We start from the raw sequence: 17,732 nt of genomic DNA, 5'->3' as shown, positions 1-17,732 counted from the left end.
AATGTTCAATGAGTAAGTAATCATGTTGAGAGATGGCATTAGTACATAACAGACTTACCAAACACTTGTAGAAATGACAGCTTTTCCGTAAATCCTGCTTTGTTGGTTGCTCTGCAGGTATATGATCCAGCATCACCATTAATAATATTTTTTATTGTTAACTCTGTGTTATCTTCTCGTAAGGAATACTTCTCATTTTCTTCAAGCATTTTCCCATTCCTACAAAGAAGACCAATAATAATAAATCAAAAATTAAAGGTAACCATTCGAGATGAGCAAATTTTTTGAAAAATTCATTTCGGCAGATTCATGGAATTTTCACCAAAAATTAGTTTCGGTCTGAATTAAAAACGCCTATTTCTGGCCTACAGAGAGCCTCACTAGTGGTGTAGAACACTTTGCCTTGCTGTAAAATGCACATGGTGTGTGCTGGGTTAGTGAAATAATACTGTTATTCAGTATGACATGCAGATCAGAGGCACGATTAGAATCACTGTCGCAGAGTGGCACAATGACAGAGCCTGGAGGTGGCATCAGTATGAGGATACCATGTAGTGGCTGAATGACACAGCATGGAGGTGGCAGCAGCATGAGGAGACCACATAGTGCTGAATGACACAGCCTGGAGTTGGCAGCAGCATATAGTGGCTGAATGACACAGCCTGGAGTTTGCAGCAGCATGAGGATAACATATAGTGGCTGAATAACACAGGCAAGTGTTACTCGCTCTAAAAAGGGCGGCCCCATACAGGAAACTCTCCCTATTTCCACCTACAAACAATACAATTTTCCAAGGTTTTTAGGTGGAAATAGGGATTGGTTCCTGTGTGGGGCCGCCCTTTTTAAGACGAGTAACACTTTCCGCGAAAAGGTGGAAGGGAACAACGTATTGTCCATTGAAGCAGGTGGGGGTAAAAACTTCCCCTGTAAGGCCCTACTTTTGCCCTATTAACCCCTTAAGGACGCAGGACGTAAATGTACGTCCTGGTGCGGTGGTACTTAACGCACCAGGACGTACATTTACGTCCTGTACATAACCGCGGGCATCGGAGCGATGCCCGTGTCATGCTCGGCTGATCCTGGCTGCTGATCGCAGCCAGAGACCCGCCGGCAATGGCCGACGCCCGCGATCTCGCGGGCGTCCACCATTAACCCCTCAGATGCCAGGATCAATACAGAACCCGGCATCTGCGGCAGTACGCGATTTCAATGAATGATCTGATCGCCCGCAACGCTGCTGCGGGGATCCGATCATTCAGAACGCCGCACGGAGGTCCCCTCACTTTCCTCTGTCCGGCTCCCGGCGTCTTCTGCTCTGCTCAAGTGTAAAAAAAAATGTAAAAAAATGTGAAATTAAAAGTAAAAAAAAAGTTAAAAATCCCCTCCCCCAATAAAAAAGTAAAACATCAGTTTTTTCCTATTTTACCCCCAAAAAGCGTAAACAATAAATGTAATAGACATATTTGGTATTGTCACGTGTGTAAATGTCCGAACTATTAAAATAAAATGTTAATGATCCCGTACTGTGAACGGTGTGAACGTAAAAAAAAAAAGTCCAAAATTGCTACTTTTTTAAAACATTGTATTAAAAATAAATTTTAAAAAATGTATTAAAAGTTTTTTATATGCAAATGTGGTATTAAAAGAAAGAACGGATCATGGCGCAAAAAATTAGCCCTCATACCGCCGCTTATACGGAAAAATGAAAAAGTTATAGGTCATCAAAATAAAGGGATTATAAACGTACTAATTTGGTTAAAAAGTTTGTGATTTTTTTTAAGTACAACAATAATATAAAAGTATGTAATAATGTTATCATTTTAATCGTATTGACCCTCAGAATAAAGAACACATGGCATTTTCACCGTAAATTGTACGGCGTGAAAACGAAAGCTTCCAAAATTTGCAAAATTTTGTCTTTCTTTTTAATTTCCTCACAAAAATAGTGTTTTTTGGTTGCGCCATACATTTTATGATATAATGAGTGATGTCATTACAAAGGACAACTGGTCGTGCAAAAAACAAGCCCTCATACTAGTCTGGCGATGAAAATATAAAAGAGGTATGATTTTTAGAAGGCGCGGAGAAGAAAACGAGTCCTTAAGGCCAAAATGGGCTGAGTCCTTAAAGGGTAGCTCCCACCATCACTTTTTTTTTTTTTTTTTTTTGTCCCTGCCTATTACCCATCTATCCCTAACCCCCTCCCTGCCTTTAATTTTTTTTTAATTAAAAATGCTTTTTTGTCTGCCTGGCAGTGTGCTGGCAGTGTGCTCACGTCACTGATGCCTGCTGGGGCCGAAACTTCCGCCCGTAGGTCACCTATACAGGGTGCCTCCAGCTGTTTCCCCACTGCATCTCCCAGCTTGCCCTGACATCTATTGGCTGTCAGGGCATGCTGGGAGTTGTAGTGGGGAAACAACTGGAGGCATACTGTATAGGTGAACACCGGAGCACATACCGATCCCCGCCGTGCAGCCCGCAACTACCCCCCTCGCCCCGTTGCGCCGCTCAACTCACTTACCCTCCCCCTTATTTCACCCAGAGTACCCCCTCCCCGCTGCACAGCCCGCAAACCCACCCCCGGCCCCGCCGCTCCGCTCAACCCACTCCCCCTCAGTTCACCTATTCAGTGTCCCTCCAGGCTTCCCCACTAAAACTACCAGGGCATGCTGGGAGTTGTAGTGGGGAAACTGGAGGCATACTGTATAGGTGAACAGTATACATAATACTTGAACATATACATAATACAGTGAACATAATACTTTACCTTGTCCCCGAGCCTGCGCGCGTCCTCTTCCTTCAAAGCGCTCGCTCCCGCCTGTCTGATTGACAGGCGGGAGCGAGCACAGCAGTGATTGAATTTCGACTCGTTGCCAGGCTTCAATGAGTGACGTCACTGCTGAATGCATTCGGCCACTAGGAGGGCGACCCCTAGTGGCCGAATTTAAAAGTAATTTTAAACTGTTTTAAAATCACTTTTTTTAATTAAACTATATTAGAGATATGTTGCAGTACTTAAGTACTACAACATATCAATTTTTTGTTTTCATGACAGTGCCCATTTAAGGGGTTAATTCGCTTCTTGGCAAGTGTTACTCAGTTTTGTTGCACAATGATTTTTTTTTCCCTTTCGCCGTGGATTTTTGGGTAAAATGACTAATGTCACAGCAAAGTAGAATTTTTGGCACAAAAAATAAGCCATAATATGGATTTTTAGGTGCAAAATGAAAAGCGTTATGATTTTTAGAAGGTGATGAGGGAAAAATGAAAATGCTAAAACGGAAAATACCCTGCGTCATTAAGGGGTTAATACCCTTCTTGGCAAGTGTTACTCGTCCTAAAAAGGGCAGCCCCACACAGGAAACTCTCTCTATTACCACCTAAAAACCCTGGGAAATGGCAATGTTTGTAGGGGAAATAGGGAGAGGTTCCTGTGTGGGGCTGCCCTTTTTAGGACGAGTAACACTTGCCAAGAAGGGTATTAACCCCTTAATGACGCAGGGTATTTTCCGTTTTAGCATTTTCATTTTTCCCTCATCACCTAAAAACCCTGGGAAATGGCAATGTTTGTAGGAGAAATAGGGAGAGGTTCCTGTGTGGGGCTGCCCTTTTTAGGACGAGTAACACTTGCCAAGAAGGGTATTAACCCCTTAATGACGCAGGGTATTTTCCGTTTTAGCATTTTCATTTTTCCCTCATCACCTTCTAAAAATCATAACGCTTTTCATTTTGCACCTAAAAATCCATATTATGGCTTATTTTTTGTGCCAAAAATTCTACTTTGCATTAGTCATTTTACCCAAAAATCCACAGCGAAACGGAAAAAAAAATCATTGTGCAACAAAACTGAAGAAAAAATGCCATTTTGTAACTTTTGGGGGCTTCCTTTTCTACGCAATGCATTTTCCGGCAAAAATTCCACATTCTCTTTATTCTGTAGGTCCCTACAGTTAAAATTATACCCTACATATGTAGGTTTGAATTTGTCGTACTTCTGAAAAAATCATAACTACATGCAGGAAAATATATACGCTTAAAAATGTCCTCTTCTGACCCCTATAACTTTTTTATTTTTCCGCATATGGGGAAGTATTAGGGCTCAATTTTTGTGCCGTGATCTGACGTTTTTATTGGTATCATTTTTGTTTTGATCTGACTTTTTGATCACTTTTATTCACTTTTTTATGGTATAAAAAGTGACCAGAAATACTCTATTTTGGACTTTGGAATTTTTTTATGTGTACGCCATAGACCGTGCGGTTTAATTACTATTATATTTTTATAGTTCAGACATTTAGGCACGCGGTGATACCACATATGTTTATTTTTATTTTTATTTACACAGTTTTATTTTTTTATTGGGAAAAGGGGGGTGATTCTGACTTTTATTATAAAAGGGGTTAAAGGAACTATATTAACACTTTATTTTCCCTTTTTTTGCAATGTTATACCTCCCATAAGGGGCTATAATATTGCACACACTGATCTTCTACACAGATCACTGCCTGGCAACAGCCGGGCATTATTCGGTGTTATCGCCACTTGACTGCTCCTGCCTGGATCTCAGGCACGGAGCAGTCATTCGGCGATCGGACAGTGAGGAGGCAGGTAGGGACCCTCCAGCTGTTCAGCAAGCTGTTCGGGACACCGCAATTTCATCACGGCGGTCCCGAACAGCTCCACTGAGTTAACTGGCACAGTTTTCTTTCACTTTAGATGCGGCAATCAACTTTGATCGCCGTGTCTGAAGGGTTAATACCAGGCATCACCGCGATCGGTGATGTCCGCTATTAGCCGCGGTCCCCGGCCATTTATAGCCACCGGGACCGACGCGATATGACGGCACCAAAGCGATATCGCTGGAGCCCGCTCATGACGTATACATGCGTCATATAGAGGGAAGGGGTTAAAGTTAGAGTAGGGCCTTACAGGGTAAGTTTTTACCCCCACCGGTTACAATGGACCAGACGTTGTTCCCTTCCACTTTTTAGAGGTGGTGTAGGTGGCACATGGTGTTTTTTGCACACCTTTCCTTCTGTTTGATTTAAAAAAAAATTGTGGGTGCATATATGTTATCCTAAGAATATTATTAAAAGTAATGTAATGCATATCCTCAATACTTTTGGTCTGATGCGGAGGAATGACTGTAACTGGGGAGCAGTGCCTTAAATATGCTTAGCACTATCCATATTTGTGAAGTGTTGTTGTGGCACCATGGTCAATCTACTCTGATGCATCAGGTATTGGTGGGTGGAAATCCTGGCTGATCCATCCCTAATTTATCTTTACAAAGATCAGTCTTTCCACATTTTTCATGGACAGACAAGTTCTTCTGGGGGTTACTATGGCCCCCGCTCTACTAAACATCCACTTTGATGGCACACTACTGACTGGGCAGGACAGGGTAAACTCTGTTAGTTGTGGCCACAAATCAAGTTTGGCTGCCCAGAAGTCCAGCAGATCTTCAAGGTGCGTTGGCATGGTCAAGTCAAGGTATGCCACCACCTGCTGTTTCAGGTCCTGCTCCAGGTCTACCTGCTGCGGATGAGTTGCTTCACTATGCGGGTGAAGAAAGCTACTCATCAGTGACTCTAGACTCAGGCTGCTGCTGATGGAGCTGGTACTGCTCCTGCCACCCCACCCCTCCCCAGCAGCCATGGCAGTGAAAGGTGAGTGCAGAGGGCCCCCCCAAGTCAGACATGCGAGAGGATGGACAATGGCGTAGATAGGCACCGGCCAACTGACCACGTTGTTTGTCTCTGTAGTAGGACAGTTTGTCTTCACTCTCAGTGGGTGTCAAAAAGGCCGGTGCCGGTAGTGAGGGTCCAATAAGGTGGAGAGCCAGAAGTCATCCGCTGCCGAATGGTGACAATTTGGTGATCACTACACAAGCAAGTGAGCATGCATTGTGTCATTTGTGCAAACGACTCCCTGCCTCAATCTCCATTGCGTACTTCCACTTTGTTTCTGGGTCCTCTGTTTTACCTTCCTCATAACCCTCTAGCTCCTCTAGCTGCTCCTGTTCCTCCTCTCCTGTCAGATGACTAGAAAAACCTCCCATCTCACAAAACCTAAACTGTGCTCCACTGTGCCCACCCTCCTCCAGTTCAGCCCCCACAGGGCTCATGTGGCCATGAGATGTAGGCGCCATGTCTCCAGTGTTCTGACCAGCCATCGTTTCCAACATGTGTAGTAGTAGATGAAGCAGTGGAATGACACTGTTCATCCTGTAATCCTGGCGATTGACTAATAATGTGGCTTCCTCCAAGTGCCTGAGCAAATGGCAGGTGTCACGTATGAGCTGCCACTGGTTGACATTGAAGTTGGATCATCAAGAAATCGGTGATGGCTTTTCTCTGTTCGTATAGTCGGTGCAACATATGGAGGGTGAAATTCCAATGTGCGGAAACGTCGCAAATCAGACTATTTTGGGGGATGCTATTCTGATGCTGCAGCTTGGAGGGTATGCTTTGCAGTGTACGAGTGGCTGAAGTGCATGCAAAGTTTCCTTCCCATTGTTAGGATGTCTTGCAGATGGGGAACACTTCCGGAACAGCTTCTCAACCAGAATGAACATGTGTGCCATGCAGGGTGTATGTCTCAGGCTTCCTTATTGCAGCGCAGACAATATGTTCTTCCGGTTGTCGGTCACCATGGTTCCTATTTCCATTTTTCGTGGAGTAAGCCATGATTTGATTTCTTCATAAATGACTTCCTGCCCTGTGTGACTCCGTTCGCCAAGGCAAACCATGTGAAGAAGAGCGTGACATTGCCGTGCCCTGCACACGTGGTATGCTGGAGGGGCGCTGAGACTTGTCCGTGCAGTGGAGCATGAGAACACTTTGGAGGATGAGGAGGTGAAGTCACACAGTGTCGCTGGACCAACAGCATGAGAGTGTGGAGGCGGAAGCGGCGTGACCTGTCCAAGTTGCTGTTGTGGCTATGCAGGAACCACATTCACCCAGTGGGCCGTAAAGGACATGTATTGTCCCTGACCATAGTTACAGCTCCACACATCGGCACTGCCGTGCACTTTGGTACACACCGACAGGCTCAAGGACTGGCCCACCTTCTGTTCCACAAAATTGTGCAGGGCTGGTACTGCCTTTTTCGCAAAGAAATGATGGCTTGGTACTCTCCACCTCGGCTCGGCACAAACCATCAGTTCTTTGAAAGGTGCAGAGTCCACCACTTGAAAAGGGAGGGATTGGAGCACCAGCAACTTGGACAGGAGCACATTCAGCTTTTGCACTGTTTGATGAGTGGGCGCATACTGTTGTCTCTTGGACATGACTACGCCAATGGATTGAGGGAGGAATGACTGACTCGAAGTAGGAGGAGCAGGAGCATGTGGAGCGACAGAAGATTGGTATGACACACAGCTCCCTTCGGCTGAGGTGTTGGAGCCTTGGCTGGCTGAAACAGGGAATAGCGTGCCACTGGGTAATGCAGCAGGCTGGTCAACCACATCAGAGTCACAGGCCGCTTTATGGTGACGCTGCTTACATTGACACATGGCCATGGTGCCAACATTGGGACCCTGGCCACTGGGTAATGCCGACACATCACCTTCTGCCGACACATCTTGCATGTGGCCAGGTTAACATACTCTGGATGCTTGATGAAAACTGCCACACCGCCGAGTAGCTTATTTTCCCACCAACAGTCCGCACTTATTCACTGCTACTGCCGCCGACTCCAGGAACCCCTGTACCACTACCTCCCGGGAAGGTAGGCTGCCACAAAGCAGGTTTTGCTCCAGAATTTCCACTTCTGCCACCATGGTCACTGCCAACCATGCTACCACCTTGCTGGCTCAGCTGCTGCCTCACGGGCAACCTGCAACCCTCTTCTCCTGATGATGATGAAGCCCCTTCAGCACCCGGTTCCCAAGTGCGATCGGCTTCATCATCATCGAGTTGTGTCTGCACGTTACTGATGTCCCCCTCAGGTTCTTCAAAAGTGTCTGCTTCAGGAGCCTGAATGCACGCAACACCACCTCCCACGCCACTCTCCTCATCACTGGTCGAGTCATGACCGCTAGCTGATACCGGGAGCTCAGGCCTCTCGCTGCTACTCCTGCAACCACTAGCCACTAGCCTGCTGCAACCTCTGCCTGATGAATTAAGGCCTCTGCCATCTTCTGTGCACATCCTGGCACTTCTCCGCCGCCTGACATACTTAGTGCGTATATGAGGAGAGTAAAATGCGATCCAGTATGCTTAAAACAGTATTTGTCAACAACACCATCAGGTGTGTACTTTTGGCTGGCCTTTCACAGTATCTAGGCCCTTAAGACTTTAACAGGAACAAAATGGTACCCCAATTAGATGTACTTATGTGGTATGCACTTATGAGGAGAGGACAATGTGCTCCAGTATGCTTAAAACAGTATTTGTCTACAACACCAGAAGGTGTGTACTTTTGGCTGTCCTTTCACAGTATCTAGTCCCTTAAGACTTTAACAGGGACAAAATAGTACACCACTTAGATGTAGGTATGTGGTATGCACTTATGAGGGGAGGACAATGCGCTCCAGTATGCTTAAAACATTATTTATCTACAGCACCAACAGGTGCGTACTTTTGGCTGGCCTTTCACAATATCTAGGCCCTTAAAACTTTAACAGGAGCAAAATGGTACACCACTTAGATCTACGCACAGGTTACACTTAATAGAGGACAATATGCTTCTAGTGCTCTGCTCACCTTAACTGGCTGGCTACTATTAGCTTTTCAATTGTTTTACACACCAGTGCTGCAGCACACAGTCGCTGTGTACTACACCCAAAATTGCACTTTCTCTCTCAATCTTACTCCCTTCCGTATCAGTGCTTCTAGGCTGGATTTGTGCTTGAGGTGAATCGCTGCTGTAAAAAAGCTTTTCTGTGCAACACACTGCTCTCTGTCCCTCTTTGTAATAGAACGATGATGTGACTAGGAGGTTAATCGCTGCTGTAAAAATGTCTTTCTGTGCAACATACACTGTTGTCTGTCCCTCTCTCGCTCTCTCTGCAATAAAAGGCTGAAGTGACTGGCCACAAGATGGCTGCCGATTACATAGGGCTTTGACATCACAGGGGTGGCTGGCTGCTGATAGGCTGCATGCTACATGTGTTCAAGGGTCATCCTGCCTTCCCGCCTTGCCAGGATTCCTTGCTCCATGTCCTCACATTTGGATCCACCATTTTAGATGCCCTGGAGCCTGGACCGCACTAAATGTGGTTAAATGAAGCGATTTGCGCGATCGAGTCGCTGCTATATTCGCATTTGTTGCAAAACAAATTTTTCCAAAAATTCGTAGCAAATTCGTATTCATCAGATTCGATTCGCTCATCACTAGTAACCATATAAAGTGAAGAAAGAAGCAGATTTAATTCATGTATTTTTTTCACCCATGGAAGGCTACAAATCTGCTAATACATTCACGTATACACAAATCTAATATAAGCTAATGAAAGCTATGGAGACTTGTCTATCTATCTACCTATCTATCTCACATCTATCTATTATATATTTATCTCATATCTATCTATCTCATATCTATCTATGTATCTCATATCTATCTCTCTCATATCTATCTATCTCTCTATCTATCTATCTTTCTATCTATCTATCTATCTCCATGACCAGCAATAGAAAGTTAGTATAGGAAAGGCTAAGGTCACTGTAGCTTATACTTATTTCATTAAGACTTTTTTTTTTTGCATGGTCTCTGAAGATGTCCAGTGGTCTCTAATTCCAAGATGGTAATATAAGATCCTAGACCTGTAAGGTGTGAAGATAAACCTTTATGGATTGGACTCTTCTTCATGTTACTCAAACCATTCCTTGCAATGTTTGCCGTGTGGCCCGAGCATTATCCTGCTATAAGAGGCCACTCATTAGGGATTCCCATTGCCATAAAGGGGAGGACTTGGTTTATACAATGTTTAGGCAGGTGGTACATTTCTCAGTAACTTCCACATAATGTCAGGAGGACCCAAGGATTCCTGCAGAACATTCCTCAGTACATTACACTAACTCTTCACATTGTGCTAACTGGTGCCATATTTTCTTCAGTTACTCGGCCGTCCATATGATATAAAAGACAATTAGTTTCCACCAGATCAAGCCATCTTCTTCCATTGCACCATGGTCCATTGCTGATGTTCACATGCCCATTGTAGCTGACTATGGTGATGGACAGGGGTAAGCATGGTCTATGCAGTCCCATATGCAGTAAGCCACCAGGATCTATGAGTTCTGATATATTTCTATTATAGCTAGAAATACATTTACATTTACAGTAGGTTTTCTGTGGGATCCAACTAGACAGCTACTGTAGACTTTGCGCTCCACAGGCATCAGAAAACCTTGTGCATCCATAATTCTGTACCTGGCCCTTATTGTGTTTCTCTGTGTCCTTTTTGACCACTTTTGGCAGATACTAACCACTGTACACCAAGAACACAAGGCAAAAACTGCCCTGGGAGAGGACATCATCCAGTAATCTAGCCATCACCATTTGCAATTTGCTCATATATTTACACTTATCCATTTATTTATTTTTTTGCTTCCAATGCATAAACTTTACAAACTCATCTACTCCTACCTAATTTATTCTTCCCATTGACAGGAGACGTTATCACAACTGGCTCCAGAAAATTAAACAGATTTGTAAATTACTTCTATTAAAAAATATCAATCCTTTTAGTACTTATGAACTGCTGAAGTTGAGTTGTTCTTTTCTAAGTGCTTTCTGATGACACCTGTCTCAGGAACTGTCCAGAGTAGAAGCAAATCCCCATGGCAAACCTCTTCTACTCTGTGAAGTTCCCGAGACAAGCAGAGATGTCAGCAGAGAGCACTGTTGCCAGAAAGAAAAGAGCAACTCAACTTCAGACGCTGATAATTATTGGAAGGATTAAAGGGGTACTCCGGTGGAAAACTTTTTTTTTTTTTTTTATCAACTGGTGCCAGAAAGTTATACAGATTTGTAAATTACTTCTTTTAAAATAATAATAATAATCCTTCCAGTACTTATTAGCTGCTGAATACTACAGAGGAAATTCTTTCTTTTTTTAACAGTGCTCTCTGTTTACATCATGACCACAGTGCTCTCTGCTGACATCTCTGTCCATTTGATGCATTAATTGCATTGATGCATCTCTGTCCATTTGATGCATTAATTGCATCCTTTTTTGGTGAAAAATCCCAAAATTTCATGAAAATTTAGAAAATTTAGCATTTTTCTAACTTTGAAGCTCTCTACTTGTAAGGAAAAGGGATATTCCTAATACATTTTATTTTTCTTCACAAATACAATATGTACACTTTATGTTGGCTTCATAAAATGGACATATTTTTGCTTTTTGAAAAAATTAGAGGGCTTCAAAGTCAGCAATTTTCAAAAATGTCATGAAAATTGCTAAATCTGAAGGGACAGATGTTACAGAACTACAACTCCCAGCATGCCTGGGCAGTCGAGGCATGTTGAGAGTTGTAGTTTGGCAACATCTGGAGGGCTACCATTTGGCATAGCCATATGCCCTGTGTCCTGAAGAGGTTAAATACTGGATGGATTAACATTTTTTAATAGAAGTCATTTACAAATCTGTTTAACTTTCTGGAGCCAGTTGATATAAAAATAAAGTTATTTTTTTCCTAGAATACCCCTTTAAAAAAAAGTGATATATATATATATATATATATATATATATATATATATATAAACATATATATATATATATATATATATATATATATATATATATATATATTCAAATTAACATATTAGGTGTTCCCTACTGCCCTACTTATGTCATGCTTCCATATGACATTACATATAGCAGCTTTCTGTCCATATACAATGGATATAAAATATGAATAAATCTGTTTTTCGGAGGAAATTAAAAGAGGCAAAATGAGAAAGACAAAGACTAAAACAGGAGTAAAAAAATGAATGAGGAAAGATTGAAGTAGAGAAACAAAATGTCTCTCTTGTTCCTGATGCAGTTCAGACAACAATAAGTTCCAACATTAGGAGCCAGAATTGAAAGGCCCCATTATTGTGTTTTATCTCATCGTAGTATCATTATGTAGTTGTATTCTTCTGGGTTAGTTGGTCCCATTGTTCTCATATTAAATAGAACTTAGGTTAAGTGCCATTGACAAATCACATTCTAATGGGTGACAGTCCGATGTTTATCACGCTGTCCTTAATGAAATGCAGCATCCACTTCATCAATGTAGTGTCAAGATGAATTTTTCAGCAGAGCAGCTTTGGACGAGACATCGCTACCTGCGTCTCTAGTCCTATCATTGATATGCACCTCTTCCCTGCTAATATTAAGAACGAGCGCACAGAGTTTAGTTCTCCCTGGAATAGACACTGTCAATCACAGTAAATCACACCAAACACAGAAGATAGCTGTCATGGGCTCCCTCAGACTGTAGAAGCCTGGAGGCTCCTTGTTAAATTTGGACATTGCAGCAGATCCGGGGAGGTATGGAGACCAAGTACACAAATTACAATACTATTGGGGTTAGAAGAGACAAAATGATACGTCAAGTAGACATCCGATTTTCATTATGCAATCTTAGCGGAGAATCAAAAAGGAAAAAAACATATGGACTGTAGATATATATTACCAAGATAGAACTTTTCTTGAGAATGATTGGCTAAGTGAGGTTTCTAACACCACAATAAATAAAAAAATAAATAAAAAAAATAAAAAAAGATGGATAGATATATAGATACAGTCCAGACCAAAAGTTTGGACACACCTTCTCATTCAGAGTTTTCTTTATTTTCATGACTATGAAAATTGTAGTTTCACACTGAAGGCATCAAAACTATGAATTAACACATGTGAAATTATAGACATAACAAAAAGTGTGAAACAACTGAAAATATGTCATATTCTAGGTTCTAGACACCTTTTGCTTTGATTACTCCTTTGCACATTCTTGGCATTCTCTTGATGAGCTTCAAGAGGTAGTCACCTGAAATGGTCTTCCAACAGTCTTGAAGGAGTTCTCAGAGATGCTTAGCACTTGTTGGCCCTTTTGCTTTCACTTTGCGGTCCAGCTCACCCCAAACCATCTCGACTGGGTTCAGGTCCAGTGACAGTGGAGGCCAGGTCATCTGGCGCAGCACTCCATCACTCTCCTTCTTGGTCAAATGGCCATTACACAGCCTGGAGGTGTGTTTGGGGTCATTGTCCTGTTGAAAAATAAATAATTGTCCAACTAAACCCAAATCGGATAGAATAGCATGCCGCTGCAAGATGCTGTGGTAGCCATGCTGGTTCAGTATAACTTCAATTTTGAATAAATCCCCAACAGTGTCACCAGCAAAGCCCCCCACACCATCACACCTCCTCACCAGCACACCTGTGAAGGGAAAACCATTTCAGGTGACTACCTCTTAAAGCTCAACAAGAGAATGCCAAGAGTGCGCAAAGCAGTATTCAAAGCAAAAGGTGGATACTTTGAAGAACCTAGAATATGACATATTTTCAGTTGTTTCACACTTTTTTGTTATGTCTATAATTCCACATGTGTTAATTCATAGTTTTGATGCCTTCAGTGTGAATCTACAATTTTTATAGTCATGGAAATAAAGAAAACTCTGAATGAGAAGGTGTGTCCAAACTTTTGGTCTGTACTGTAGATAAATATAATAAACTAGCCGAATTGCCCAGTTTTTCCTTCCTAATCCTTGTTGGGGAGGAAAATAAATAAAGGAGGAAGCTTTTGACTTCATATCCCGTCCTCATATATTGTTGTCATATCCCAACCCCATATCCCGTCCTCATAACCCGACCTCCTATCCCGTCATCATATCTCAACCTCATATCCCATCCTCACATACCGTCCTCATATCCCATCCTCATCTCCCGACCTCATATCCCGAACTCCTATTCCGTCCTCCTATCCTGTCCTCCTATCGCATCCTCCTATCCCGTCCTCCTATCCAGTCTTCCTATCTGGACCTCCTATCTGGACCTCCTATCTCGACCTCCTGTCATGACCTACTATTCCCATCCTCCTATCCCGTCCTCCTATGTCGACCTCATATCCCGACCTCCTATCCTGTCCTCCTATTCAGTCCATCCATCCCATCCTCCTATCCCGTCCTCCTATCCCGTCCTCATATCCCGTCCTCCTATCTCAACCTCCTATCCCGTCCTCCTATCCAGTCCATCTATCCCAACCTCCTATCCCGTCCTCCTATCCCGACCTCCTATCCTGACCTCCTATCCTGACCTCCTATCCCATCCTCATATTCCGTTCTCCTATCTCGACCTCCTATCCCCACCACCTATCTCGACCTTCTATCTCGACCTCCTATCCTGTCCTCCTATCCCGACCTCCTATATTGTCCTCCTATCCTGTCCTCCTATCCCGTCCTCCTATCCCGTCCTCCTATCCCGTCCTCCTATCCCGTCCTCCTATCCTGACCTCCTATCCTGACCTCCTATCCCGTCCTCCTATCCAGTCCATCTATCCTGACCTCCTATCCCGACCTCATATTCCGTCCTCCTATCCGGTCCATCTATCCCGACCTCCTATCTCGACCTCCTATGCCGACCTGCTATCCTGTCCTCATATCCTGTCCTCCTATCTCGACCTCCTATCCCGACCTCCTATCTCAACCTCCTATCCCGACCTCCTATCCCGACCTCCTATCCCAACCTCCTATCCCGTCCTCCTATCTTTACCTCCAATCCTGACCTCCTATCTTAACCTCCTATCCTGACCTCCTATCCCGACCTCCTATCCCGACCTCCTATCCAGACCTCCTATCTCGACCTCCTATCTGGACCTCCTATCTCGACCTCCTGTCACGACCTACTATTTCCATCCTCCTATCCCGTCCTCCTATGTCGACCTCATATCCCGACCTCCTATCCCGTCCTCCTATTCAGTCCATCCATCCCATCCTCCTATCCCGTCCTCCTATCCTGACCTCCTATCCCGTCCTCATATCCCGTCCTCCTATCTCGACCTCCTATCCCGTCCTCCTATCCAGTTCATCTATCCCAACCTCCTATCCCGTCCTCCTATCCCGACCTCCTATCCTGACCTCCTATCCCGTCCTCATATTCCGTCCTCCTATCTCGACCTCCTATCCCGACTTCCTATCCCGTCCTCCTATCTCGACCTCCTATCTTGACCTTCTATTTCGACCTCCCATCCTGTCCTCCTATCCCGACCTCCTATCTCGATCTCCTATATTGTCCTCCTATCCCGTCCTCCTATCCCGTCCTCCTATCCCGTCCTCCTATCCTGACCTCCTATCCTGACCTCCTATCCCGTCCTCCTATCCAGTCCATCTATCCTGACCTCCCATCCCGACCTCCTATCCCGGCCTCCTATCTCAACCTCCTATCCCGACCTCCTATCCCGACCTCCTATCCCGTCCTCCTATCTTGACCTCCAATCCCGACCTCCTATCCCGACCTTCTATCTTAACCTCCTATCCCGACCTCCTATCCTGACCTCCTATCCCAACCTCCTATCCCGTCCTCCTATCCCGACCTCCTATCCTGACCTCCTATCCCGTCCTCATATTCCGTCCTCCTATCTCGACCTCCTATCCGGACCTCCTATTCCGACCTCCTATCTTAACCTCCTATCCTGACCTCCTATCCCGACCTCCTATCCCGACCTCCTATCCTGGTCCTCCTATCCCGTCCTCCTATCCCAACTTCCTATCCCGTCCTCATATCCCGACCTCCTATCCCGACCTGTAATATGTGTACCAGGTATTGAAATATCGCCAGCCGTAGGGAAGTTATGTTGGAACATACATTTCCCATTGATTTTCATGGGACTTTAAACAAAAACCCCAACCCTCACAAATGGGGGTAGTTAAGGGTTAAATTACCTATCCTATATTTTAAGTGGACATATAAGTAACATGTGACCAAGTGTTATCGAAATATCTCCAGCCGTTTGGAAGTTATGCAGTAACATATATTTCCCATTGACTTGTATTAGACTTTAAACATAAACCCCGCCCCTGGCAAATGGGGGTGAGTAAGGGTTAAATCACCTATCCTATGTTTGTTGTTGACATATAAGTAACATGTGTTCCAAGTTTCATGTTAATATCTTTAGCAGTTTGGACGTGATGCTGGAACATACACACATACATACATACATACATACATACATACTTACACACACACACATTGGCGCTGATTTATCAATCTGTCTGAGACAGAAACTGGAGTGATTTTCCCAAGCAACCAATCATGGCTCAGCTTTCATTTTATCAGAGCTCCTTAAGATATAAAACATAAGCTGTGATTGGTTGCTTGGAAAAATCACTCCATTTTCTGTTTTAGACAGATTGATAAATCAGGGCCATTGAGTTTTGTATATATACTAGCTGAGTACCCGGCGTTGCCCGGTTTTTCCTTCCTAATCCTTGTTGAGGAGGAAAATGAACAAAGGAGGAAGCTTTTGACTTCATATCCTGTCCTCATATATTGTTGTGATATCCCAACCCCATATCCCGTCCTCATATCCCGACCTCCTATCCCGTCATCATATCTCGACCTTCTATCCCGACCTCCCATCCTGTCCTCTATCCCGTCCTCATATCCTGTTCTCCTATCCTGTCCTCCTATCCCGTCCTCCTATCCTGTCCTCCTATCCCGACCTCCTATCCCGACCTCATATCCCGTCCTCCTATCCCGTCCATCTATCCCGACGTCCTATCCCGACCTCCTATCCTGACCTCCTATCCCGACCTCCTATCCCGTCCTCCTATTCCGACTTCCTATCTCGACCTCCTATTCCGACCTCCTATCCTGTCCTCCTATTTCGACCTCCTATCTCGACCTCCTATCCCGACCTCCTATCCCGACCTCCTGTCCCATCCTCCTATCCCGTCCTCCTATCCCCACCTTCTATCTCGACCTCCTATCCGGACCTCCTATCTCGACCTCCTATCTCGACCTCCTATCTCAACCTCCCATCTTGACCTCCTATTTCGACCTCCTATCCCGTCCCCCTATCCAGTCCATCTATGCCGACCTCCTATCTCTACCTCTTATTCTTACCTCCTATCCTGTCCTCCTATTTTGACCTCCTACATCGACCTCCTATCCCGACCTCCTATCCCGTCCTCCTATGCCATCCTCCTATCCCAACCTCCTATGTCGACCTCCTATCCTGACCTCCTATCTTGACCTCCTATCCCGTCCCCCTATCCAGTCCATCTATCCCGACCTCCTATCTCTACCACCTATCCCAACCTCCTATCCTGTCCTCTTATCCCGTCCTCTTATCCCGTCCTCCTACCCTTTTCTCCCATCCCGTCCTCCTATCTCGACCTCCTATCCCGACCTCCTATCCCGACCTCCTATCCCGTCCTCCTATCTTGACCTCCAATCCCGACCTCCTATCCCGACCTTCTATCTTAACCTCCTATCCCGACCTCCTATCCTGACCTCCTATCCCAACCTCCTATCCCGTCCTCCTATCCCGACCTCCTATCCTGACCTCCTATCCCGTCCTCATATTCCGTCCTCCTATCTCGACCTCCTATCCGGACCTCCTATTCCGACCTCCTATCTTAACCTCCTATCCTGACCTCCTATCCCGACCTCCTATCCCGACCTCCTATCCTGGTCCTCCTATCCCGTCCTCCTATCCCAACTTCCTATCCCGTCCTCATATCCCGACCTCCTATCCCGACCTGTAATATGTGTACCAGGTATTGAAATATCGCCA

At 44.6% G+C, this 17,732-nt stretch overlaps 1 protein-coding gene across 6 annotated transcripts in view; it reads right to left on the bottom strand.

The window, feature by feature from the left end:
• Positions 1-17,732, bottom strand: part of NCAM2 (neural cell adhesion molecule 2) — a 501,839-nt gene that overhangs the window by 152,243 nt on the left and 331,864 nt on the right. For all 6 annotated transcript variants that reach the window (XM_056559430.1, XM_056559431.1, XM_056559433.1 and 3 more), the window contains one exon: positions 59-219. In XM_056559430.1, coding sequence (XP_056415405.1) covers positions 59-219 — 161 coding nt within the window. The remainder of the gene's footprint in view (positions 1-58; positions 220-17,732) is intronic.

Source organism: Hyla sarda, chromosome 2, assembly GCF_029499605.1.
Source record: "Hyla sarda isolate aHylSar1 chromosome 2, aHylSar1.hap1, whole genome shotgun sequence".
In the NCBI taxonomy this organism is placed as follows: domain Eukaryota; kingdom Metazoa; phylum Chordata; class Amphibia; order Anura; family Hylidae; genus Hyla; species Hyla sarda.
Note: the sequence above shows the minus strand (reverse complement) of the source record. Positions and strands in the feature narration are given on the sequence as shown.